This window comes from Ursus maritimus, unplaced genomic scaffold (genome assembly GCF_017311325.1).
Source record: "Ursus maritimus isolate PB19 unplaced genomic scaffold, ASM1731132v1 scaffold_15, whole genome shotgun sequence".
Classification (NCBI taxonomy): domain Eukaryota; kingdom Metazoa; phylum Chordata; class Mammalia; order Carnivora; family Ursidae; genus Ursus; species Ursus maritimus.
The window spans coordinates 26,174,262-26,201,829 of NW_024423897.1; the positions used below are offsets into that span (position 1 = coordinate 26,174,262).

General features: G+C 37.0%; 1 protein-coding gene across 2 annotated transcripts in view; it reads right to left on the reverse strand.

The window, feature by feature from the left end:
- The window catches only part of ITGA1 (integrin subunit alpha 1), a 160,973-nt gene that overhangs the window by 29,419 nt on the left and 103,986 nt on the right, over nt 1-27,568 (reverse strand). For both annotated transcript variants that reach the window (XM_040630446.1, XM_040630445.1), the window contains exons 9-18: nt 26,156-26,321; nt 21,731-21,804; nt 20,920-21,064; nt 15,485-15,627; nt 11,710-11,853; nt 10,225-10,482; nt 7,896-8,026; nt 4,391-4,557; nt 2,828-2,964; nt 557-667 (exon numbers count right to left, since the gene is read on the reverse strand). In XM_040630446.1, coding sequence (XP_040486380.1) covers nt 557-667; nt 2,828-2,964; nt 4,391-4,557; nt 7,896-8,026; nt 10,225-10,482; nt 11,710-11,853; nt 15,485-15,627; nt 20,920-21,064; nt 21,731-21,804; nt 26,156-26,321 — 1,476 coding nt within the window. The remainder of the gene's footprint in view (nt 1-556; nt 668-2,827; nt 2,965-4,390; nt 4,558-7,895; nt 8,027-10,224; nt 10,483-11,709; nt 11,854-15,484; nt 15,628-20,919; nt 21,065-21,730; nt 21,805-26,155; nt 26,322-27,568) is intronic.

A 27,568-nucleotide genomic window follows, 5' to 3' on the forward strand; every position in this document is an offset into this window, starting at 1 on the left:
TAATATCTCCTCCATTGGTGCCACCCCATCTTTCTACTTGCTCACTCACTCTTTCTCAGGGGCGAGACATTGGACTTTGTGAATTTGGAAGCAGGAGCAGTGTGCCCATGAGAAGCATACATTCTTGCTCTATATCTCCATTCTGCAAGTTTTATGAGGTGGGCTCCCTTGAAAGAGGTGTGAGATTGATGAGCACTGCTGATGATGTACTTGGTTATCTGTGGTCTAAGCCTTGTTCAGTAGGAGGACACCCAATATGCCTAAGCCATGCCTGCAACCCGGAGTTCTTTAGTAATAAGGGAGCACTAGTAGGCTAACCCATGCCTTTCTTTCAATCGGTCCTAAATTTAGGGGAGATAAAAGTAGGTGCTATTTATAAGTTCCCTCCAACAACAGGAAGTAGAAGAGTTGAGAAAAGTCTAGAAGAGTCTCATTCATTTTTTAAAAAATTGATTTAGGGTTGTGTGTGTGTTTGTGTGTGTCTATGTGTTTCAGGTCCCTCCCCCCAATATGTTCACATATAGGCATTCTGAATTTAAACAAAAATCTGACTTACATATTCATGTACTGAATTTGGCAGGGAATCATCAAGAACAGGCCCATTTTCTGGATCGGTAAGATTAAAATCCAAAGTTATCCTTACGGAGTCCCGAAAGTCATGCTTGTCCTGCAGGTTAAAACATAGTGTATTTTATCATTGGTATCATATTACTGGATGTTCTGACCTTGTTATGGCTTCCTTCTTCTGCCCCTGTGGGTCAGGCTTACTGGAACATTCTTGTGCACCTGATCTGACATATGATCTCATCAGGCTTTTGCTTCATTGGAGAGAGACTGCCTTCTGCCTTGATAAGGGATACTGCTGAAAGCAAAGCCTTCAGAGTATGACCAGCTGATTCACCTCCAGCTTCTCGGGGGCCCTGCTGGGGTAATAGGATATGCCATACTTTGTCATGTCAGGATATACTACTCCGGGCTGCTTGCATAACAGTATCTTTCTCTTGAGATCTTGAGCTAAAAACTGCCATATATTACTTCTAGGAAAGTCTCCCAACTTGAAATGAGCAAACTTTCTTTAAGTTGAGTTGAATTTCATTAGTATAATATATGCCTTGAGTTGCAAGAATTTTATAATGTAAAATGATATGTAAGTAATATGAATGCAATCAATGTTGTTTTATAATATCATGAGTAACAGCCATCATTTACGGCATGTCGGAAATTATGAGCTTTACACACATTATTGAGAAGTATTTCAACAGTCCTCTAAAATGAAAAACTATTACAGTCATTATTTTACAAATGAAAAACAGGGCCTCTAAGAGACTAAACAACTTGGTCAAAATCACTTGGAATGTGGGGAAGTTTTGAGACAAATTCCATCCCGGCTGACTCCAGAACAAATCTTAATGTATCTATTAAAGTCCAAAAGAATTTTAGAAATTTTGAAACTAGTTCATTCCTTTTCATACCAAGTGCCTACACATAGCTAGATTCTACATTTTGGACAAATATACACTACAATGATTTCTAGCAGGTTGAAGGCAGGGGCACATCTGGTTTCACACCCTTTCAAATTTTATACAAGTTCTAACTCCTAAATATTCAGTTCTGATGAAGTAAATAGGAGGATAACTCCAGTTTTTTTTCTTCCTGATTATGGATTGATCTTAGTGTTGACAGATAAGTTAATTTTGATATACGCTGTGGGGAATATCGACTTGAAAATCACAGAAGAAAAATACAGTACACCAACTGGCATGTTTTCTGTCACTTCCCTACCCTGACTATAATATTTTAAAAATATAAAATATGAATACATCAGGAATACAGAAATAAATCAGAGGTGGGGGGAGATCGGCCTGTTTTCCTTTAAAATTCCAGGATCATGTATAAGTCCCAAGTCTGTCTCAGTCACTAAAATCATGTTTTCTCATTGCATCCATTCTTCCCTCTTTTTTTCCCTTTAAGTATCATGTTCATTATAGGAAAATGTTAAGAAATTCCTGCCCTTGTGTTGCCACTAATGGTTTTCTCAAGTCTAGGTGGCATGTGTGGTGGGTGTTATATGTAACTAATGAATCATGGAACACTACATCAAAAACTAATGATGTACTATATGGTGGCTAACTGAACATAATAAAAAATAAATCTTAAAAAAAAAAAAAAAGAAACTCTTGCCCTTATTGGGAACGTTCCCCATTTACATAGTGACTCAATAAAATGCATTTTAAATGGTTCAAACTGGCTTCCTAGCAATCTACAGAGATTAATAATTTGCTTTCCAAGGCTCCTTTATTACTGTAATAGAAAGACTATAGATGATAGAAAATACTAGATTTTTTCCCTTCAATTTAAAGTCCAAGAGTGAAATACATAGTTCAGTGGGCAAGAAGGGACCCCAGAAAGCACATGGGCCAACAGTTTCTTCTCAGGGCATGTAACCACTTAACCACATTTGATGGATGAGGCTCACAAAAGTTAAATGATGTTTTCAATTTGAAAGAATAAATGAATGAATGTAAAAAATGAATGAATGAATGAAAGCAGAAGGTTTCTTATCAACTAGTGCACTGTGCCTTCTACTATTCCATGATATGTGGATGACTGATAACACACACAGGGAAGATGAAAGATAGTTTCATGAAATGCATTTGGAAATTAGAAGATCAGGCCTGTGACTTTCTGATAAAAGTGACCAAATACAATGAAGTTTACTTCATCACGTGCACTTTGAAATAAAAACTGTTAAGACTGACTTGGAATAAGATATCTATGCTTTATTCTTGATTTGGAATAAAGCAGTTATAACATATGATTTACTTGCCAACATGTAGAAGGAGAGCTTAGTGCATTCTGTTTCTTCAACTGTGATGTTTCTTTGAATCTTTCTTTCTTGAGTTCCAGAGAAAAAACTTCGTGATATCTGTCTTAGTGAATCTAGTGTGACACGGTACTGCATATCTAGAAACAAAATGACAGAAATATTTACTTGAGGTAATTTTCATATGGTCTAGCTCATTAAATTAGCATTATAGGAAAACCTCTTGAGCAATCAGTCAACAAGACGTTCCTATTACTCAGCTTATCCACACTACTGTAGTACAATGGTAGTCCCAGGCATGAAGATAAGCTTCAGGAACTCTACAGAACCGCCTTCTGAGTTCACTGTGCCTTTAACGTTTAATCACACTTATTCTATAATGTACGTGTACATATGCACACCCACACATTCATACATATGAACACCAACATACAAACTGATTTTCTGGCTACGCGTGTGTTTATCGGGTTTTCACTTAAATTATTATTTTTTTTTAGTTTAGCAATGTTGAAGCCCTGTTTAGAATATTGATTTTATTTCAATTGACACAAAAATATACACTAATCAATTCTTATCTATTTTATGAAAAAGTCACTTCAGACTGTTCAAAGCACATAATAAAAGAAGCTTAATAAATAAGTTTAATAAAATAGGCGTACAAAAATAAAAAACACGTGAAACCTTACTTTCTAAAAGGGCAACAATCCTACTTATTTGATCACTTAGTTACTCTATAAAAATTAAATGAGACTTAAATAATGTTGCATATGAAAATGTAAATCATATTTTACGTTTCTATAACTTATTTATCTTCTAGTCAGACGGCTATTGCAGAGCATAATTATGCACATGTAGAGCAAACTAAGAAAAATAGATTTTAAAGATTCATGAGTTTTCATATTCTACTTACATTTGGTTTGTAGAGCAAACTACTCTTTTGCAGCCAATGGCCTCCACAGTTTTGACTCCAACGTATCTCAATATCATTAAAAAACCACCTTAGGAAGTGTACGTGTAGGGAGGAGGGCGTACCTAGACTGTGTCTGAGAACACGCACAGGGAACATGTCTGACTCTCAAAAACCAGGGTCACCTTCTGAGTGGAGCAAAGAGATCTCAGGAAGTGGGAGTGGCAAAGCAGTCAAGTCCTTTGCAATACCAGTCTTACCACAGAGAGGGCATGAGAAGGAAGAGAGGGTTTGTGAAAACCCACAGGAAGGAAAACTGGGCTCCTCTGGAGCCCATTTTCCAAACTCTACTTCTGAATTGGTATTATTGTTATTGTTTTTAGCACCTGGTTGAGGTAAATGGGAGAGCCAGAGGGGAACTTTGGACTGTTGTGACCATTGCCTATAAACATATAGTTTCTGCCCCAGAATTTACTGGGTTCCATAACATATTCTTTCCTCAGCAGATTTTTTATCAAGGTTCAACAGGTTCACAGGGGCAAATGTGATATGCAGATCCCTATCGTGGGGGAAAATACAATATCTTACTGGATTTCATCATGCGGAGCAAATGTATTGTCTTCCTGCCCCAAAGTACTTGGCATACATATGATACTTACCAGCTACAAAAATTGTGTCTTCTTTGGACTTTAATTTCACATCAAAACACACTGTAGCATTTATGCATACTGTTTCCTTTCCTTCCACACGGCAGTTTTTCTTCTGGATATTCACTTTATTGGGTTCAAAATTCATGGTCACTTTAACTACAGCCACATCTCGGGACCTATAAACACAAACAATGATGATTATTCACGCATTTTCACATTTAATAAATGCCATCATTATGGAAGCGCAATTTGAATGCACTGATCGGGAGTCTTCTTTGTATATAGTTGGGATCTCAGGATTCCATTTCTTTGGTGATTTTAAAAAAATATTTATTTATTTAATTTCATTTTTTATTATTTTTAAAGATTTTATTTCTTTGAGAGAGAGAGCACAAGAGAGCACACACATGAGCAGAGGGGAGAGGCAGAGGGACAGGGAGAAGCAGACTCCCCACTGAGCAGGGCGCCCCACGTGGGGCTCCATCCCAGCACCCTGGGATCATGACCTGAGCCAAAGGCAGATGCTTGACCCACTGAGCCACCCAAGTGCCCCTACTTATTTATTTGAGAGAGAGAGAGCGTGGTAGGGGGAGAGGGAGGACCTCAAGCTGACTCTGTGCTGAGCATGATCCCAAGGATCCTGAGACCATGACCTGAGCCGAAACTAAAAGTCGGGTGTTTAACCTATGGAGCCACCCAGGTGCCCCTCTATGGTGAATTTTTGATACAGAAGTGATGGTATCTGGTATTCTGAGGACACCCAGGTTGTTCTGGAACTCTCTTAGGCTTTGGTTCTGAATGGTAGCAGAATATGCCACTTCAAAATGTGACTACAGGAGTTCAGGCCATGTCACTCATACCACTTCGGTATTATTTTGAGCTGTGGGCACTTGAAAAACAGCAAATGCAGGGAAAGAGGCTTCTGTGAACTTTCCTTGTACCTAAAGACAGACACTCCAAAAGGAGCTTAACTGGAGTTCATCGACCAGGAAGGATTGATTCTTATCACAGGAAAGGAGATAGGACACAAGACAAGCTTTGTCACAAACTATCATATCACCCATCTGGTCTTTCCTAGGCCCATTTATCTTCCTCATAGAGGCCTGCATACCTTCTTTCTTTTCTCTATTAAGATAGTATGTAAGTCTGAATTCTAAGCCACCTCAAAGAATTACTCATTTTTCTCTGGGTATCTCCCATGTATATATGGGGCATACATGTTAATAAACTTCTGCTTGTTGTTTCCTTGTTAATCTGTCTTGTATTACAGGGGTGTCAGCCAAGAACTCAGGAGGCTAGAGGGAAAATTATTTTTCATTCCTTACAGTTCATAAGCCAAAAATCTGTTTTGCCTGTGATGGAAGGAAGACGGAACCCAGTGCTCAGGTGCAGCCTCAGAACCAAAACCATATTTGGGGAATCTGAGTTTGTTCCCAATCTGGGAAGAGTCCAAAGGCCCATGGACAACTTCTGTGCACTGTAATACTTGTACAGACAAGTACAAGTACTATAGCTAGGTATCTTGTGAATACATAGGTCTTTGATTTGCTTTTGCATTAAAAAGACTATATTTTTCTTTGAAAACATCTTACCCATAGAAAACACAGAAACATAAAAAAAGGAGACAAAGAAAACAGAAATCACCAGTAATTCTACCACTTAGCAATAATCACCGTTAATATTTGACATGCTTCTTTTTCTTTGCAGAAAAACATGTATCTATACATATAGATGTGTGTGTGTGTGTGTGTGTGTGTGTGTATACAGAAAGAGAGAGACATACACAAAAATGCATAGACATCCATACATACTTTTAAAACATCATAATATAATGAACTGCTTTCCAATATTTGTATTTTTCTGGGAACATTATTTTTAATGGCAACATACTATTCCAACATATGCATGTATTGTGATCTGTTTACTCAGTCCTTTCTTATTGGACATTTATCTTAATTTATTTTTTAAAAAAATAGTTACTGGTACAGTGCTGTGATGACTCTAAAGATTATATATCTTAGACATGGATTAAATCTTTAAAAACTTTCAGGAAGCAAATTTCTTGTTAAAAGTATGACTATTTTAAGGCTTTCTAACACTTATTGGCAAATACCTTCTAATGTGTTTTAACTAGTTTACTTACACCAGCAATGAACGAGCATGTCTAATTCCCTGCTTATTAGTTTGGATCCTTCAGGAATGAGGCTGCCTTGACCACTCCCCACCGCACATCCCTCTGCCCCAAAAAGGTCTTTAAAGGGATTATGACGCAATTTATTCCACATGACGGAGCTCTCAGTATCTGCTCCTGGATGTCCCTGATTGGGACGGGCTTCTGTTTATTGCCTGCCATCTATACCCACTCTCAATCCCTCCTTCAGCATTGTAAATCTTGGTCTTTGTGTCCCAGTCTGTTGGTCTGGTCCATTCTGCCAGGCAATTAGGTAGGGGTCCAACTCTGTCATTTTGGTCCATCAATGATAAAGCAATGACTGGGGGTAAAAGAGGCCATAAATAAGTGTTCAGAGCTTTCTAAGAAACCCTTTGAAACAAAAGGGAGTAAAAATTGACCTTATAATTATAGTATATTTTTTCAATATGAGAGTGAATACAGTAAATATTTTTTGAGTTAAGGTTATCATAATAAATTAATCCAGGGTTAGCAGTTACATGGAGACTAACTGTACCCTTCGTTGCTGGCACTGGCGACTTCTGGTTCAGAGCCCTGCTTCTGGGGGAGCCTTCCCCAAAGTCACAGCTACTTGTTGCCCAGCATTCTCCTTTCCTAGGTACCACCTTACCGTTTTCTTTTCCCCCTACTGTACAGCTAAAACAGTTTTTAACATAATGCGTATCAGTGTACAATTTAGTGTACAATTTTCATTTGACTATAAGTTCTTAAACATTATCTCTATTTTTAATTTTTAAATATTTTTTTCAAATTTTTAAGTTGAAGTATAGTTGACATATAATATTATATCAGTTTCAGGTGTGTAACGTAGTGATTCAATAATTGTATTTCTCACCACAATAAGTGCAGTTACCATCTATGTATGGTATGGTATAAGTATAATATATATAATACAAATATAATATAAACATAGACAATGATGCACAATTGTCTAATTATACATATTAGGTAAATGAGCAAAGAGTCAATTACCCTGAAAGTGTGTGAACAACTCAAAGTTAGGGACGTTTTCTTGTTTATATAATTCTCTATGAGGGCCTCTTCTTCCCTATGCTGCCCCCAAAACAGAATACCTACCTTAGTGTCAAGCACCTAATAAATACCCCAAATTAAGAGTTGGTTCTACTTGTCCCTTTAATATGGTGTCTCTATTTTTAAGATTTATTGACTCCTCCAGCTTCTTTAACTACACAACTTTTATTTAAATAATGGGGTACAAAAGAAAACAGATATTTGGTATGACACAAACTTCAATTATACTTTGAGCTCTGGAACTATTTGTGAAATATCATCAGATGAATTGGATGTTATTAAAATACATACCAGAAGAGGGCAGCACCACCAAGGCCCCCAATAGTCACATCAGTCAGACCGTCACCATTTAAATCCATTTCTCCATGGATAGACTGGCCAAAAAATTTTAGTGTCTTGCCGTCTCCACCTGATGGAATACGCTGTGAAAGTCCCAACAGAGAGTTTTTATGCCAGAAGTGTCTCTTCAAAAACAGTTTTAAATAAATCTGAGAACTTGGATTGGTTAACAAAAAATGAAAATTAAAGATCTTTTGGAAACGTGCCTAAGAAACCCCTCATGTGGAGACAAGTTGAATTACTCAGATGTTACCAAACGTTATTCTTTTTATAGTACAGACAAAATAATCCAGGGTTACTGACACCAGAGAGGGAAAAAATTTTATAACGTCATCTTGTCTAATGCTCAAGGAAAACATTGTGAGTAATTGGCTCTCCTTTCTAGTTCCCACTCAATCCCATAACACAGAGATATTTAAAGATACTGGAACCTTGAAAACGCATCATACAAGCAAGAGAGGGAGTAGAAGTTTGTCCTAGGGGTCAGTTTGGGGTTCACTGAATTTGGGGGGTGGATATAAACAGCACATTCCATCAAATACATTTTCCAGTGTATGATCTTCTTTGCTTAAAGTCAAGGGCACTGTAAACTCAACAGGTACAAGTGAATGTGGAATTCTCGATGACTGATTTGTGCACATAATGTGCTCAATATTCGTACTTCCTGACTTAACTTTGGTTCAAGCTGATAATATTTTAATAGAACCTGATGGCGAGGAGATAGGACTGACAGACCCTCCCTAAATTTGAGGTCTCCTTAAAAACCATAAATTAAGAAGCCAAAGAAGGCAAACCAAATGGAAACATTTTTCATGCTGAAATGTTTGTGGCTCATTGGGAAGTATTTCCTTACTTTTTCAGCAAACAAACCAGAGACATCTGCCTCATTGGTTCTGGAGGAGATCGTTCAGTTTGATTCTGGATTATTGCATACACAAGCAGCACCTCAGGTTATCACGGAAACAAGTGAGCACATCCTCCCCTGTCCTTGGGAAAGCGTTTTGCCGATAATTAAGCAAACTCAACTCTAAATTCTTTTTTGTTGTTATTTAAAGCTGCATCTTGAGTTACCACCATTTTACAAAAATAAATTTATGACAATCTATCCTATTAATGATTTAAATATCCTCTTTTTTTCTACTGCAAATGCCATTTCACTAAATTTTCAGGATTAATAGTGAAGGAATAAAGTGGTAGAACACAAGAAAGAAATGCCTTTCTGCAGTTCTTCATTCTGTCATGCTCCCATGGTTAATATTGCCTGTTTCCAGTTAAGTAATACCATGAAGACTTTTGAATTATTTGAAAACAAATAATTTACTAAGTGGATGGAAGTGTTGTTACTGAAATATGCCCTTTATTGTTTCACTAACGTCATTATGACTTTATGGAAAATTAACCACAACTTCACATGAATGGATTTTGAGAATTCTGTTGACTATAGTACAAAAAGAACAGTCAACTATAAAAAGAACTAATTGATGTTCTGATTTTCTTTTCATGTTATATAAGTAGTTCAATGCCTAACTACTTATGATTACTTAAAAACAGATAATTTTATTAGAAGAATTCCTTTAAACTCTCCTATTTTTATAGTGCATTAAATACTTCTGCAAATTGATATTTTTCTTATGTAGGAAAAATTACATTTATGGATTAGAACTGTTAACTGACAATAAATTTAAAACAAGAACAAGAGAAATCCCCTGCAGGTTAAGCTTAGTTATTAAGATTTTTTTCCAAGAGGGATTACTTGTGAGGAAATTATAAACCTTTAGGAACCCCAATTCATTTGACAAAAATATTCCAATTTAATTCATAAATATAAATGTAATGCAATTTCATTTTAACAACATGGATATTGAATGTAAAAGCAATAATCTCATCTTCTTTATTGGCTAAATCATATCATTATTGTTCTCTTATTCAGAAAGTGGTATCCTCTGTTTAGGATCAGGCACATTGCAATTGTTAAAACACATTGTTAAAAAGTATCCATTTTTTTTGGTTTGTGTTTTACTATTCCAGAAAGCTCAGATCATGGAGACATGGCAAATAACAACAGGAAAAAAAAAAAAACAAAAAAACCACCAAACTAGATAAAAAGATAAAATACAAAATAATGCTTCTGTAAAGAAAACTTAAAAGAGAATTAAATCTAGTTTCCCAATAGAGTCAGAAGAAAAAAAACCAAATAACTCAAGAAGCAAGACAAGAAGCAAGCCTAGTGTTGAAGCCACTTATCGTTTAAGGGTGGGAATGTGTAGGTTTAACTTCTTACTTGTGCGTACTCTTTCCTGATAGTCTTGCCACTCCCATGATAAATGTACACGGCTCCCCCATGATCATCTTCCAGGGGAGCTCCTATCACAATGTCATCAAATCCATCAAGATTGAGGTCTCTCACAGCAGCGATAGCTGTTCCGAAACGAGCCCCACATGGCTCATTTTTGTTTTCTTTTGTGCATGAATTGTGTTTCAGAGATGAGCAGCAAGTCTGCTTAATGGGCTCCAGGCTCATTTGATATTCAAACCTTGTCTGGAAGAAAGATAAACAGGATACTTATGGATTTCTATCATTACTACAGCACAGTGAAATTTTTAAGTATGTGCTAAATCAATGCTGTTAAAAACCATTTGTACATCAACGGTAAAGTTTGTAAAATTTCTTAAAAAGGGTGCTTATCTGAGAGCACAGTTAAAGATTTTAAAGAACAGACTGTAGAAGTGTGGGGAAGAAGGCATATTGAGGATTTTAATGGTTTCTTTTTTTAATGCAACCGAGTGAGTATTTAACTCACAGAATGTTTTTAAAGCCAAAGAGCTGAATTTTTAAATCCTCAATTCAGGCCTTTATCCTTCCTTCATCCAAAATTTGCTTCTTCGAAAAGTCTCTACATAGTCTCCTCTATAGGGCAAAGAGGAAATTACTCTGTTCAAAAAGCAAATTTTTCCCAAAGCTATCTAGAGCAAAAAAACCCCCCAAAACTCAGTAAAGAACAGGAAGTACTAGTAATGATGGACAGGAACACACGTTCTAGGAAAAAAGGGACCAAAAAAAATTGATGGGAGGACGCAAACAAAATGAAAGGAAGAAAGATATACAATTTATGAATTTAAAAATTAATTGGAGAAACTCTTAAGAATTTAAAAACCTAAATAGATGAATATTGACTTTGTTGTAAACAGCAAAACAAAACGAAACAGAACAAAAACTCTTCTAATGAAGAAATCAAGAATTATTTCACCTAACAAATGATGTCTGAAGTCAGGAGTGGCAAACAAAACCTCGCCCCAGCCCAATGGTCCAAAGACCATAGTAGTTTGCTAAAACTTTGTGGTGTCACCACCTTAAAACTCACTATTCCACAGTCCTTCTGCTTCCCCAGTTTTAACTGTTTTGACAGCTAACGCAGTTTTAACTGCAAATGTTCTGAACACCTCCAGGCCAGAGTCATGAATGGATGCCCTGGGAGTTTATTTAGCAGCTTAATGAGATTTATATTTGTCTTTATTCTATATTTTCAGATAAAAAAGAATAGTTCACATTTCCAAGCAGAAAACATCTAATGGTTTGAACTACTTTAACTAGAATTCTAAAATGTTCATTTAGAAACTGAGGAGTTGGTGGGGGTAAAGAGGCCCTGAAGGATTCTTTGCTCCTTTTTCAAAAGTGAGTACAAAATTGGAACTGCAGTACTTATTTGAAATTGAAAGAAAGGAAGAGATATTCCTGAAATTCTACCAAACTCAGAGGTACCATTACCTTATTCAGAGCATACACATACACCTTCCCTTGTTCCTCTTTCTCTGTTCCCATGTACATGGGAGCCCCAACCAGAAGAATGTCGGTATTAGAATCTTTATCAATGTCAATTGTCGTTAAAACACTGCCAAAGTAGGAACCAATCTAGGGTACAAAACAAAACAAAATAGTCTGATGAACATCAGAAATTCTCAAGAGAGCTAAAAGCCTGCATTTCTTTTACTCATCCTAATCGAGAAGAGTATTTGAGATTCAGATAGATACAGAAATAGAAATAAAATATAGAAATGGATTCTACCTGAGAGCTCTTTATTGGCTCTTGTTGGGGGGGCTAATAAATAGTCAGACCTATCCTTGAGGATGAGCAGCTGTTATAGATTCCACAGCCTGAACGTGAGAGAAATGGCTTCCTTTAGATTTCATCCTAACGTCTCTTCCTTCTCCAGAAAGCAGAAAAGATAAGTAATGCCACCATGATTTTTTGTAAGGAAATAAAATGAGATTAAACAATAAAAGGCATTCTGGGATGGCTTCAATATATGTTTATACACAGTAGTATAAAAATATGAAATAAAATACTGTATGAAGAACTGATTTGTCTTGGAATCCTGGTGCAGAGAATTTCATCTTGTAGACTTAGAAGATGGTTTACTATGCACCTGATAAATTATTGAACAGTACATCTGAAACTAATGATGTGCTGTAAATTGGCTAATTAAATTTAAATTTAAAAGAAGAAGAAGATTGGGACGCCTGGGTGGCTCAGTCCGTTAAGCATCTGCCTTCAGCTCAGGTCATGATCTCAGGGTCCTGGGACTGAACCCCACGTTGGGCTCCCTGGTCAGCGGGGAGCCTGCTTCTCTCTCTCCCTCTGCTGCTACCCCTGCTTGTGCTCTTTCTCCCTTTCCCATTCCCCCACTCATGCTCTCTCTTGCTCTCTCTCTCTCAAATAAATAAATAAAATCTTAAAAAAAAAAAGAAGATTGTTTACTCAACTAAATGGCTAAGTCTTGTTCTAGTACTTGCGGAAGATAGAAAAATATAAAAGGATTTCAGGGGACCATCCCCTTGCAGCAATGTTTTTTCTTTTAAAGATATGGATGTATCTTAAGGAAATGCAGGAGACTCACACTTCATTATCTAAATGCAAGAACCCTCCCAAATATTGACCTGTGTTTAATATTTGATGCTCTTGATAATCGTCTTATTGAAACTTCCTGTCTTGGTTTCCATGATTTTAATTTTGCTCTCTTGATTCTGCCACGATATCACAGGCCCCCCTTTGTTTTCATCTTTGCTTTCATCACTTTTTCCTCCTCCCATGCCCTAGATTTTGGCCTCCCCTAAGCCAAGACCTGCACCTTCCCGCCATTCTCTTCTTCTAGATGGCCAATCCATCCAGACATTTCTATTACTGAAAATTGCAAATTTCGCTCTATCCTCCTCTCAAGGCTCCAGTTCTGCATTCCTAGACATTGCTAGACACTCAGACAACTGCTAGACATTGGCTTTCGAATGTCCTTTACCCATAGGTTATGAAGAGTTTAAAAGGTTTTTTTTTTAAGTTGAATTAATTACAAACATAAATAAAATGCTGTAAGATCTAGCAACCTTGGGCCATGATTCCCCCATGACAATAGCCATCTGGAGCTGAGTGGGAGCTGAATGTTTAGATGGCTCATGAGCTGTCCGGTCCATGGTTCCCACCACTTCCTGCTGTCTTCTGTGCAGTAGCTTTATTTATTTACTTTACCTTCCAGACACCCACAACCATTTGAATTTGTGCTCACTGTTACAGGAGATATGTAAAACCAAATACCATTTAAAAGAAGTAACAAACTGAGGGCTTCAGAAGGGAGGGGGGTGGGGGACTGGGATAGGCCGGTGATGGGTATTAAGGAGGGCATGTATTGCATGGTGCACTGGGTGTTATACGCAAATAATGAATCATGGAACATTGCATCAAAAACTGCGGATGTACTGTATGGTGACTAACATAACATAATAAAAATTATAAAAAAAAAATAAAAGAAGTATCTACACTGCTTGAGTTACTGACATTCTAATAATGGTGCCACCTTTGTCTCAGGTTCCCAGGCTTGAAACTTAAATCATTCATAATTTAAATCATTTGTAACTTTCATGAGCAATTTTCCACAAAATTTTTACTTCCTGTCTCGCAGACAATTAGTAAAGTGATATCAGACTAAGATGTCATACAAAATGCTTCGTTTTACAATCCTGTCAGTTCCTCCTTATTTATGTCTACTACACTTCCTTTTCCATTTTTATTGGTGACACATCATTTTAGGCTCTCCTCACCTTAGCCTTTTTTAGATTGTTGATGCATTTTCTGATTACAAATGTGGGCAAAAGGCTAATAAAACCCTTTCACCAGGTTTTATTATTTTATATAAATGAGAATCTAAAGAGACTTTTACTTTTGGTTCACTCTTTGTTCCCCTGGACATCTGTGCGGGAAAGGAGTTCCATTATATTACTAAGCAATATTGAGAGTGGTACAAATAATCTCTGGTTGGGACACTGCATTTAGGCTGTGGGGATCTATGAATACCTGATGGAGCTAACATAGTTTGGGCTTCCCAGGATGACTCTGACAACTGCAGGCCCTTTGCAGGAGCCCTGGAAATTATGTCTATGTCATTATAAAAGATATTGGCTCCTGTGGGGCGTTCAAGAGGGCAAATCTGTCCTTCCCTGACGTGTCTGTCTCCTCTCACCTAAGCTGTTCTGCTGCGCTGGGCAGCGGTGAGTACCCCTGCAGGGGAGGAAGGCTGATGCTGCCCCGCCTTGTGGAGTAGTTGGTGATGGGAGGAGGGTATAGGGGCAATCTGGTGAGTTGGGATATTTAGTGAAGCCCAAATGATTGCAATGCAATACTAACCAACAGCATAGGTGTTTTGGTTAAAAAATATTTACATATATTTATGTTTGCATGTTGCATGTATAATTTCTAAACTATTTTTTTTGTATTCAATATCATCTAATGAGAATTTTGTGATTTTACATGTTATAACTTCCCATTACCTCCAGGAGAAAATCCAAATTCTTTAGTTTGCCCTTCAAAACCTCACACAATTGGGGTCCACATTATCTTTTTAACTGGCTCTTCTGCTCTCTCTACCTATCTACAGTCTATTTTTCCTTCTAGACTAGCACAAATCTTATCTCGTATTAAGACTTTTGGCACCAATTCTAGCTTAAAACGATCTTTCCGTCCTCTGCATTTACTGTTTGTGTCATTGGCATTTTCATGCTTCTTAATGTTTTAGATCTTTTTGTTATATGAATATATTTGTACACCTGTATCTACATCATCATCTAACCATCTTACCTCCATTTCCACGCAACTGAAATAGTCCTGAGGCTAAAGATGTAGGCATTTTACATCTCTGCAAGGAAACTAACACGGAGCCCTGTTCAAGGTTGATGTTGACTCTGAGAGCACTTTTTCATTTTTTTATTATTATTTTTTAAAGATTTTATTTATTCATTTGACAGAGAGTGAAGAGCACAAGTAGGGGGAATGGCAGAGGGAGACGGAGAAGCAGGCTCCCTGCTGAGCAGGAAGCCTGAAGTGGGGCTGGATCCCATGATGCTGGGCTCATGACCTGAGGCGAAGGCAGACACTCAACTGACCTAGCCGCCCAGGTGCCCCAGTACTTTTTCTTTTTAAAGTTTAGGACAATTGATGGTTAATTTGAATTTACATAGAGTATACATGGATTAAATTAAAACAATAAATTTCAATTACCTGTTCCCCACTGAGTGTCTGGAGAATCTTGATGTCTCCATCTTCCATCCTGTAGATGACAACCTGACCCATATGATTGTACCGTGGCTGTCCAGCAATGTACAGCACATTCCCGGAAACAGTGGCGGAGTTCACTGTGTAACCTAACAAGAGAGAAACGCCAGATGTCAGATATACTCTCTGACCCCTTAAAGTCTGCACAGAATAAATTGAGATCCATTTTAAATGATTGGGAAAATCATTTTTATATGTTTATATAGATTTCTCTTTTTTTGAAAATAATTATTTTTTAATTCAGGGAAGTTTGTAGAAGCTTTTATCTACTGTGACTGCTTTGTCCACCCTGCCACCTCGGTTTTTCATTGTATAAAGGCACAAATGATATAACAATGATGACAGAAGAAAAAAAAAACACAAAAAATCCCCCATAATCCCAATTCACCACTTTGTAATAAATTAGTTGTACTTCATCTGGACATATTTTATAAAATCTAATAATTGTAATAATTATTAATTTTATTTTATTGTTTTGCTTATTATTTATTTATTTTATAAAATTAATAATTTTATACAGTTGGAATCATAGGAAATGTAAGCCTTTTCTGTGTTGCTGCTGTAGATTTTTATTTATTTTAATTTATTTGTTTTTTAGCAAGAGACGGTGTGTCTGCGCGTGGGAGGTAGGGGGAGGAGCAGAGAGAGGAGCAGAGGGAGAGAATCTTTTTTTTTTTTTTAAGATTTTATTTATGTGACAGAGAGACAGCCAGCGAGAGAGGGAACACAGCAGGGGGAGTGGGAGAGGAAGAAGCAGGCTCATAGCGGAGGAGCCCGATGTGGGACTCGATCCCAAAACGCCAGGATCACGCCCTGAGCCGAAGGCAGACTGCTTTAACGACTGCGCTACCCAGGCGCCCCAGAGGGAGAAAATCTTAAGCACACTCCACAGCCACTGCGGAGCCCCACGCAGGGCTTGATTTCAGAACCCTGAGATCATGACCTGAGCTGAAATCAAGAGTCAGATGCTCAACTGACTGAGCCACCCAGGTGTCCCTGCTGCGGTAGAGTTTTAAGTAGTAATTTTAAGTAGCTGATGTTTATTTCTCTGAGTTAAGGCATAAAGGGATTATGTTTCTACCATAGTACTATTCCCACTAGAATGGTAGAATTTTTAGGTGGTTTTTAATTTTTTGATATTATACTTAAGGCTGCAAAGACATCCTTGAACATTTAATTTTTTTTTCTTTTGGATTTTTTGGTGATAAATTTCAAGAAATAGATTACTGGATCAAATTTTCAATTCTTTCAGTGTCTCACAAATTGTTTGCAGAACATTTGTACTAATTTATTCCATGAACAGCCAAAGCAGTGAGTAGTTTTATCAAACTCTCCCCAAATTGGGTATCATTACTATTATTTAAATTTGTGAATGTTCTAATTACATGTTAAACATAACCTAACACTAATACTTTGCTGTGATTTTAATTTGCATTTGTTTGATTAAAAGGAGGTGGGTGAGGGGATGGGTACTTGTGATAAGCACTGGGAGTTGTATGAAAGTGTTGAATCACTATATGGTATACCTGAAACTAATATTACACTGTATGTTAACTAACTGAAATTTAAATTTAAAAAGTGAGCTTCGACAATCCTTTTTAATTGGGCTTTCATTTTTTGTGTGTCTTTGAGGCAGATTATTATTAATTTTTGAGTGAAGAATTAAATTTATTCTTTGTGTCTATAGAGAACAGAGCTAAATCAATGAATAAAAATTATCATGTGCACATTTCAACTCTACAGAAAGAAGAAATGTTCTAATAACCAGATCTGCCCATCAGTGGAGGAGCAGAGGGCAGATTATTTTTCCAAATGGGACAGAATAGCATTTCTTACTAAGAAAAAGATTATATGGAAAATTTATTTTCCAAGTGTTTTTCTATAAGGTAATAGTTTCACTTTCTTACAACATTTTTGTAACAGAACAGAGGTTTTTTTTGTACTAAAACATGTTTAATCTCACAAATGCTAAAGAAACACAATTCCTCAGGCATTTTTCCTTCATGAATATTTTTCTCACATTCTTATTTCTTCACCTTTCTTTGAGCTTCTAAAAAATTATACATAATAAATTGTAAACTTCTTTTTCAAACAAGTAATGTTACTAAACAAGTACTTATGTTACTAACCACAATATTGCTTAAAAAATGAAAACTTTAAGGTCATGTTTATACATAAATAAAATAAAAAAGAAGAATGTGCAAAACAAGGGCTATTTTATTTCATGTCACTCTACTAAGAAATACTAAGAAGGGATTGGCTTAAGAGTGTTAGTACACTTTTATTTTTTTCCTTAACTTACAGGGCTATGAATGCCAACTGATAAAAGAACTTTTAAAAAAAGCTAAAAATTATGTTTGAGCTTGGGGTTGTGTGATTATTTGGTTACTTAATTTTGATAATTTGCACTTGATAGTGACATTAACTGAAGTCTTCACAAAGACAGTACCTACTGGTTAGGTAGTTACTGGTTGAGGCTCAGGTGTCTAAAGATAATGAGGGAGAGAGAAAGAAGGCCATGTAAAGTCTAATTTTCTTGAAATGAAAATAATTATAAACATCTAAGTTTTATTTGCTTTCTGAAGAGAAAAAAAAGTACAAAATTGAAGAGAAAGGAAAATTCATAGCATAGCCTGCTGCATGGATTTATAAAGAAATAGATCTTGTCAGTTCTCATAATTCACTCCTTGGGAAAAGTGCTAGGATCTGGTGAGGTAATGGGAAACAGGTATGCTCTGCTTTGATTTCATGCATTTGCCTCACATCTTTACTTTTTCTCTTGAATTTGTCTGGCATGATTAGAAAGGGGCAGACCGTGGGTAGAGGAGGCAGGGAATGAGATTTCAGCTGTATTCTCACCACCAAAACCACTGGCTAAGTGCATATTGGCCTAAGGCAGTTTCTGGGTTGTGGAAAGATGAGTAAGTGACTACCCTCAACAGTTTCCGTTCCTACTTCTTTCTGGTCATTATTGATTAGTATGAGATTTTTTTTTTTTTAATAGAGCATCTACCTCTCACTTTGTTACCTCCATAAGATTTTCCACAGCCTAACAACTTGCAATCCACACAGATTTCAGACTAACACATTCAAACTCTTCTTAATTTGTAACCCGCACAAGCAGACATTTTGAAAGCTCCATTTCAGATTTAGAATAATATTTGGGGTACAAAGCTACTTTTCTCCCCTTGTCCCCTTTCTGGGTGCTTTTCTGTTTTTAAAGAAATCTTATATATCTTAAACTTTATGTTGGCAAAGTATCTTATGTGCTAACTTGTGATTAAGCTAATGAAATGATTTCTAAAATATAAAATCATCTAATTACATTGTGGACAACATACCCCCAAATTTCCTTTTCTGGGCAGAAAGGAATCATATGGTACAAATACTGTGGTTACAAATGAAGGTTCTCTTATTTTTTTTCTTGCTCACAGTGATATCTCTAAGTCTTGAATTCTCTAAGCTTGCTTTAAGCAACCTTGAATCTAAGCTTTCGGGGAATAATAGATTTAGGATTCCTAAGACTGTTTGGTTTTAAGGAATTTTATCACATAACAATAACTCAGAATATCAAAAAAACTGTAGTGTTATTAAAATGTGTGGGCTTCGAGAGAGTGCACACGTCCATGCAAGGTGGGAAGGGGAAGAAGGGGAGGGAGAAGGAGAATCTGAAGCAGACTCTACACTGAGTGTGGAGTCCGACTGAGGGCTCAATCCCAGGACCCTGAGACCATGACCTGAGCTGAAACCAAGAGTCAGATGCTTAACCAACGGATCCACCCAGGTGCCCCCAAATGTGTGAACTTCTTAAGATGTCACACACATCTTTGTGGACTTCATGTCATATCTTTAATTTTGTAAATGTCTTTAATTTTGAAATGAACACTGGAATAAGAATCAAGAGACCTAGATTCTAGTTCAGATCTGTCATAGGTAGCTGTGACATCATTTTTCTATTCCTTAATATCTTAATTTAGAAAGTTGGATGCTTACCATATGCTCTCTAAGATCTCTTTTAATGTATATAATTTTGAGCCCAACTTCTTTATGTTATAGCACAATCCTCCAAATGTTTAAAAGATATGCAGTGTACATTTTGTTTCCTAACCGTCAATTCCTTCAAATTTTGTAGGGGGTGGGGAAGGAGAGAAAGGAATTGTTTCCAGATCGGTATCCTTTGGATAATCTTTGATCAGCACATCCTAGTTTGGCATTTTCTTTTGTAACGTGCAATGTCTGACCAGGGCAGAATGTAATAGGACTTTTATGAGAGATAAACTAGACTTTCATGAATGCAGTTCAACATGTGTTAAGAGGTTTGAGCACTCACATTATATTTGCTGCTTACTGCCATATTTTGAATTACTTTAAACCCTCAGGCCTTTCATTTTTCTTAAGTCCTGTTGCCTCTACAGTTTTAAGATGTGTCCTTGGATAAGGAGATGTATGGACTTACCAGTAAAGACTTCCTCCTACCTTCCCTGTAAAATAGAAAGAAACTGGAATAGAGAGAGAAAAAGACTTGCCTTCAGGACAGAGAGATCCCAGAGAGGCTTGTTAACATTGTAAAATACGAACAGTGAAAGGTATTTGTTTTCTTTACCACTGCACCCCCAGCACCAAGAATGATGCCTGGGGCAAAATAGGTACCAGTCAAATATTTGTTGAGTGAGTAAAGAGTTGGGAAACCATACCCTGAGGATTTTTTCATCCTAGGCCCTTCTAATTGTTTACTGAGATCATTTAGTGATAGAATAGTTTCCTGGTATCTCTGAGGCAGCTTGGTACAGATCTAGAATAAGGTGATACCTGACATATACCTCCTCATTCCAGACAAGTCTTTGAAAAATAAGATGATATTACATCTCAATATTTATCTGATTTGATGGGGCTATTAAAGAAGAAGCTATATATCAAGACAAATTAACATTTTCTTTTCCAAAATCAGGACCCGTAGGAAGAAATCAATGATATAGGATATTTTAGAGAAAATGGGAGTCTGATCTTCAGGATATTAGCTGAATCAATGTTTCTCTTTTTTATCGTAATTTCCTGTACACCTGTGCAAAGCTCTTCTTGAAGTTAATGAGAATACCAGACACAGGGAGACCTCAGAAAGTGCACATTTCAGCCTAAATCATTCCTCCACTAGAGAGCCCTTATGAGAGAGCGTGACCTCCATGTTCTATTATTCTGTCTACTGCTCAGAAACTAAGGCTGCTTTGGAAATTTCATGGGTCCTATAATGTGTCTAACTCTTGGAAGTGATCTGTCTTCTATGGTTATAAGTAAGCCTATATAAATATAAGCAAATAATGCTAAAAATAAAAAAAACTAAAATAAAACATAATAATTTTCTATCAATTACATCCAAACATTACCTAAATAAGAAGCAAGAGGTTCATTCTTTTTGGTAGACTCAGCGTTAAAGGTCGTGTTTTGGGGGATTATGATTTGATTAGCCTTCTGCATGACGACTGTTCCATTCCAATCATAGGCTCCTACTGCTCCAAGCATGACCCAGTCCTTATATCCAAATAGAGAAAACAAATGATATTTAACAAAATAGTAAGAACACAGCATTAACAATGTGATAGGTTATGGTCAAAGTGCTTTACATATGTTAACTCATATAATTTCACAACAACATGATAGTAACGTGGCAGAGTGAGTAACTTGCCCTAAGTTATACAGTACAATTGTCCATTGAAATGTCAATATTCCTTTGTGTGGACTCTGATGCATTTTCTTTCATCAACTACAAATGATACATTTCCTAATCTTGCCCTTCTGTTTAATTCTGTTAATTCAAGAATCCTAGGTCTTGAACATGGAATTCTAGTAATATCTTTGAATACACTGAAACTGAGAAAAAGATACATTCCATATCATTAGCAACTATTTTAGGTGTTTTATTTAGCCAGATGTATAATTACATAAGGCAGACCTCAAAATGTTTGATTCACAATTATTAGTACAATGTAGTGAACTGTGTAAAATAACTTGTTTTCCTAGTAAGTTTGTGAAATGTCATTTTCCTGTTTGGATTAGAAACCTTACCAGGTCGGAATAACTGCTCAAGCCATGAATTGCTAGTTGTGCTTATAATGCAGATGCCTGGGCATTGCTTTTGGGAGTGAAAACCTTAAAAAAAAAAAAGATACTTCATTTTCTACCAAGTGGTCAATGTACCTGTGAATAATGAGCACTGAAGCCAGTCTGAGACATTTCCATTTCAAATGACGCTGCTGACTGGTCAGCTGTAGCTATAACAGAAAGATAAATGCCTGTTAGCACACTGTTGATTTGGAGAAGACAGGCCAATTAGAGTCTGGGCTCTTTACCAGCCAGAACTTCCAACATCTTTTGGATATGTTCAGCCACACATTTCTCAAGCCCAAATTCCTAGGTAGGGCTGGGTAGAGGACAGAGAAGGTTAGCAGAAGGGCCATGTCTAAATTCTTGACCAATGGCTTCCCCACCCTTGCTGGAGAAGTTGAGAAAAATCCATTGATGCTTCTGTTCTTACACTGCGGATGCCTGTGGATGAGATGGCACTTTGGATCCAGGGGGTTAAAGTTGAAAGTACTGAAGTTGAAAACCTCTGTCTTCCCCTCAGACATGTCCTGCTCAGACATTAGGCTAAACTTACCTGCTATGTTATAGGGCTAAAATAATTTTATTCACATATTTAAATAGGTCTCTTGACTCTACCAGCCCCACCTGTATTTCCAGCTATAGATCCTCTCAGAATTCCATTGTTTGAGAAAAGGGGAGGGGTCCTGGGTTTGTATTTGCTCTAATTTCTGGTAGTAGGTATCACTCAGAAATTGGGAGAATTTTTTTGATGGGCTCTAGGCCACATGCCATACAATAAATTTTTAAAATAATCTGTACCCATTTTTTTTATTTTTAAAAATTTTTTAGTCAATGATCTGAGGTTAAGTAGCAAACATTAGGTCTTTTTATCTTTCTAAGAGCTCCATGAATCTGAAAATTTTTTAATGAGGATTTCTATGGGCAAGATTCTATACCCATTTTTAGGCTCTTTACTGAAATATAGAGATAATCCAGAGCATTCTGTGGAAAATGCACTATTCTCAAAATATTCACCAACCCAAAGCCACAACCTCCTAAGGGGATTGCGGGAATGTTGATTCATTTACTTTAAGTAGGGAGTTACTGATTTATTTGGCTTTGCAAATAAGTTAAAAATAGTTCATAATTGCAAGAGTCTGCCCTCTCCTTGAGGCATGAGAATAATTAAATTTGTGAAATCAAACTTACTTACTAGTTATTTGTTGTCATAAATTCGTTATCAAATACATCAGTGATTGGTTTTTTTTTAAGACTAGGTTAAATGGGGATATCAAACAAGAATTCAAATGTATCGTTTTAATTTCACATATGAATTATCCTTTAATTTATATGACTGAAGTGCACTTTAAGTTTTTAAGTCCACAATGCTTTATGGTGTCTTTTTATTTATCTTTGCAAGGCCAACGGTAAGAGTGCAGCAGCAAAGACCTGCATATTTCCAGTGCCTTCTGCTGCTGCTCTGCTTACAGCTGAGAACAGAGAGAAGGGAGCTATGTGACATTCTGCCTGCTGAATTGTCCTCATGGTAATAGCCCCTTGTACGTCTCTGAACTTCTTGCTGTCAACCCCTCCCAGGACTGTTCATGAGTACTGACATAACCATTTTCCCCGCTGCTCAGTGTCTGGTTAGGAATTTCAGCATTTTCCCCAACATTTGCTGGGAAAGGAAGACAGACCGTTTTCTGATTTGTTTGGGCAAGTTGGTGGCCCGTTCTCATCACTAGGTGGTGCTGTCTGTGACAGGAAGGAATTTCATAATCGCTGTTATTTACCATCTAAAGATAAATGTTGATAGGAAGTGGACACTTCTCAAGTAACAAGGAAATGAAGCCCTTTCTGAAGAAAATCCTAAAAAGGCTAGTCAAAACACTGCATTTGGTGAGGCTTGAAAGTGTAGCAGTAAAGACGTGGGAGACATTTTAATCTGAGGACATTTAAAAAATAATTTTGCTTTAAAATATACAGACTTCTTACAATTTCTGGGCATTCCAACGTGTAATCTTTACCTCATAGTGTGGTTAGTTTAGAAGCAACATAAAAATGTCATTTAAGGCAAATTGGGCTCCTCTTCCCCCAACGCTGATATAGGCTTCATTTCTACAAGTTCTGTAAGGTTATATTTATTTGCTTACTTAAGATGAGGTTTAAAATTGAAACTGTATTGTGCTTAACTATCTAATGAAACTAAGTCATTTTCATTTAAATGGTCTTTACAGATTGTTTCAATCATATCATATATCACATTATTGGCTTATCAAAAATTAAAAGTGCACAATGACTTGGAAAACTTTGTATATTTCCTTGAGGCCGGCAAAGCTTATTGTCTGGCCTATTAATAAATGACACTGGGATAGCTACTGTGAGACCAAAGCCACTTGAAAGTGACTTGTGTACAGAATGCAGGATAGCCAAGTTCTTTAGAACCAGCTGCAACTTCAGATGGATAAGTAATTCAAGTGTTCTGTTTCTAAAGGCACAGGGGAAAAGCAGCCAGGGCAAAAGGGAAGCAGAGAGATGACGTCTGCATGGGCTGTAGCTGCTCATCAAATCTAAACCAAATCTGTCACTTACGGGTCTTGATCCAGTCATGAAATAAGCAGGGTGAGTCACCACCAGCACTTTTTTAATTGAAAGGGAAGAGAGAACGAAAATGAGAAACCATCACAATGCTTTGTAATAGTAAGAGTGATTTTGCGAAATTTTGTTTTATTTTTCTATGTATATGCACTGGGTCATGCAGAAGTGGAAAAATTTTCCCTTCCTCTCTTCTAGGTTCCTTGGCTGGTTTAATAATTAACTTGATCTAAAACAGATTAGCAAGAGAAAAACAAATTTAATTTCACATGGGACCACCCAAAATATGAGAAGGAAGAACAAGTGGGGGCAACTGAAGCCTATATGCCATCCTGACCTAAGGACTGGGATAGGTGCCAGGGGCTTCAAAGGGAGGAGGACAGTTCACAGGACATAAGAAGAACAGATGTTTGGTAATTAAAAATTTGCCCTGCCATGCAGACAGGTCTTTCGGATCAAAAAGTTATCCTTGGGGCGCCTGGGTGGCACAGCGGTTAAGCGTCTGCCTTCGGCTCAGGGCGTGATCCCGGCGTTATGGGATCGAGCCCCACGTCAGGCTCCTCCGCTATGAGCCTGCTTCTTCCTCTCCCACTCCCCCTGCTTGTGTTCCCTCTCTCACTGGTTGTCTCTATCTCTGTTGAATAAATAAATAAATAAAATCTTAAAAAAAAAAAGTTATCCTTGGTTATAGCTCTTTTTCTGGGCCAGGCCCCCTGTGTAAATTCTTCTAGGTAGTTAAGGAAGAGGTTAATGTTTTCCCTGAGTCTGCTGGGTCTTGATTGCCTTCAGCTCAAGATAATCTACATGCCAAAGTGACATATTTTGGGGTGGCCTATTTTACTCCCCTTTAGTCACGAGGCATAGTGTATTTATTATCACGGGTCACTGTCAAATAGGGCCTGAAAGCCATTATTCTAAAACATTTTCTTTTCTTTCTCTACATTTTAATATTCTGTCATTAGTTACTTTTTTGCATTTTCCTGGTCATTTGATTCTCAAAGTGGTCTACCTTGTTTTACTTATGTCTCTTTCTTATTTTATCTTTCTGTTTCCCATTATCAGGTCGTATCCGGGTGACTGAGAAGGTGCTTTTAAATTTCTGTGTTTAAGATGCAAAACAACAGTCCCTCCGTGTGTCCTCACAAGGACAGGGTCCATTGGATTTGGATGAGGCATAAGAGTAGAACTCTTTGGAAAAAGGGAAAGAGGCATGTTCTCTTAGGCTCCAATTATCAGAGAACATGAAGAAAGCAGCTTTTTTTCAGTTTTCCTGGCATAACAATTCCAAAGACTTATTTTTTTTTGTCAGGCAAGGGCTAGTTTCAAAGTAATTTGTTACTTGACATCTACCAAAGGCACAGGAAGGAATGCCATGACTCATTATCCTCAGTAGCCAATCGTCATTGCAAAATCAAAGAAAAAAGTCTACAAAAAAGAATTGTGACTTAGACAAATATAGTGAACCGATGTTTTGCTGCCATGGGAGTTGAGGCAGAGTTCCATGAAGACCTTTAAAGTGGGCAAGAAGCAAAATAGGAGAAAATAAATGAACAATGAAGTTATTGCAATCAAGAACAGTTCCATAGAAGCCCAAAATAACACAAACAAATTAAAAAAGAAAACGTGAGCTAGTGTCTCCATTTTCTAAACCCGTGTCACAGAAAAGAACTAACACACAGGCATGATTTTGTTCTGGTGAGTGTACACTAACCATTGCCTTCCTTCAGCCCTCACATCCTTATAGAGAGACCTGCCGACAGACACGGTGCTATGTGAGATAGTCATCTCAGGGACAGACTTATATGAAAGGGCATTGTTCCATGCTGGCTACTGTACACAGCAAAAGGGCACGAGCCATGTAGTAGTAGGAATAAATACCCAAAACCCATTACACTGACTTTGTGTTGTAGAGAACACATGCAGGATTACAAGAACTAGTCATACCTTCCAAGGCAAATATTCTTTCTCCCAGAGCTTCAACAATAGTGACTAGAGCCAATTCATCAGAGACGTTGAAGAAATGCTTCTCAGTGGGTTCACTTGCAATTGATTTTATTTCTTCCACAAATTTTTCAGTGCTTAAATTTCCTCTGTTATAGCTCCCAAGAATCTAAGACATGACAAAATGGGAAGAATATATTTTAAATTCTATGTGTTAAATAAGGACCCCAAGCATTTTGCCAATAAACAAGAGAGTGTATAGTACCTTAATGCAATGCAATTTTTATGTACTTCCACATTCTTGGAAGAACAATCTTCAGAATGTGTAGATTCCCTACTATTAACTGTTATATACTGTAATTGCTATAGGAAAGCATAAAGGGAAATCTTGTATGTTTGGGAAAGTTTCTTCTCTTGAATTCCTGTGTCCCTGTTTATGAACAGCTCTATCTGACAGTTCAAAAGTGAGTTATAGTTTCTGAATGTCTCTGGTATTATTCCAGCTCACGTCACCACCATTTGCCGGCAAAAGCAATTAGCAAGTGAGTTACTTGATCCTGAATAGGCAGTTCTTCCTGATAATCTTACCAAGAGCCAGTCCCACACATATATTTTTTAAACAGTATTAAACTAAAGAGTAATCTAACTTGGCAATCTAGAAAATAAACAATCGGGACATTCCTGTTTGAAACCAAATGCTCAAGACAGGGACATCCCTCCCCCCACCCCTTTTTATAGAGAAGAGAGAGAGGCAGGAATTATCTGTTATAGTTAACTGTAATTATTTAGATGTCTTAGCAGGTTTTCTCAAACATCTATTTTATTTTTTAAGGTAAAGTTTACTGAGATATAATTTGTATACAGCAAAACTCATCCTTTTTTAGATATACAGTTCTGAGTTTTGACAAACCCACCCAATTGTGTTACTACCACTTCAAGACGTAGAACATTTCTATCAGTGTTCACTCTTGTCCCTTTGTAGTCAATCCCTTCTTCTGCCTAACCCTTACAACCACTGATATATTTTCTGTCCTTATGCTTTCCTTTTTCCAGAGTGTTATATTTATGAATTCATATAGCATGTAGCCTTTTGTGTCTGACTCCTCCATTTGCATAATGCTTCTGAGAGTCATTCTTGTTGCCCCACATATCAGAAGTTCATTTTTTTTATTGCTAGTCGGATTCCATTGGATAGATGCATCCAAAGTGGAAACAATCCAAATGTCCATATAATGTATGGAAGAAATTGTGGTAGATCCATACAATGTATAATAACAAAATGAATGACTGATGCACAATATATCATGGGCAATCATTATGTTGAGTGAAAAGTTAAACACAAAAGAGTATATGCTATATGATTTCATTTACATAAAATAGAATAGGCAACTTAAGCTATGGTGGTGTAAGTCAAAC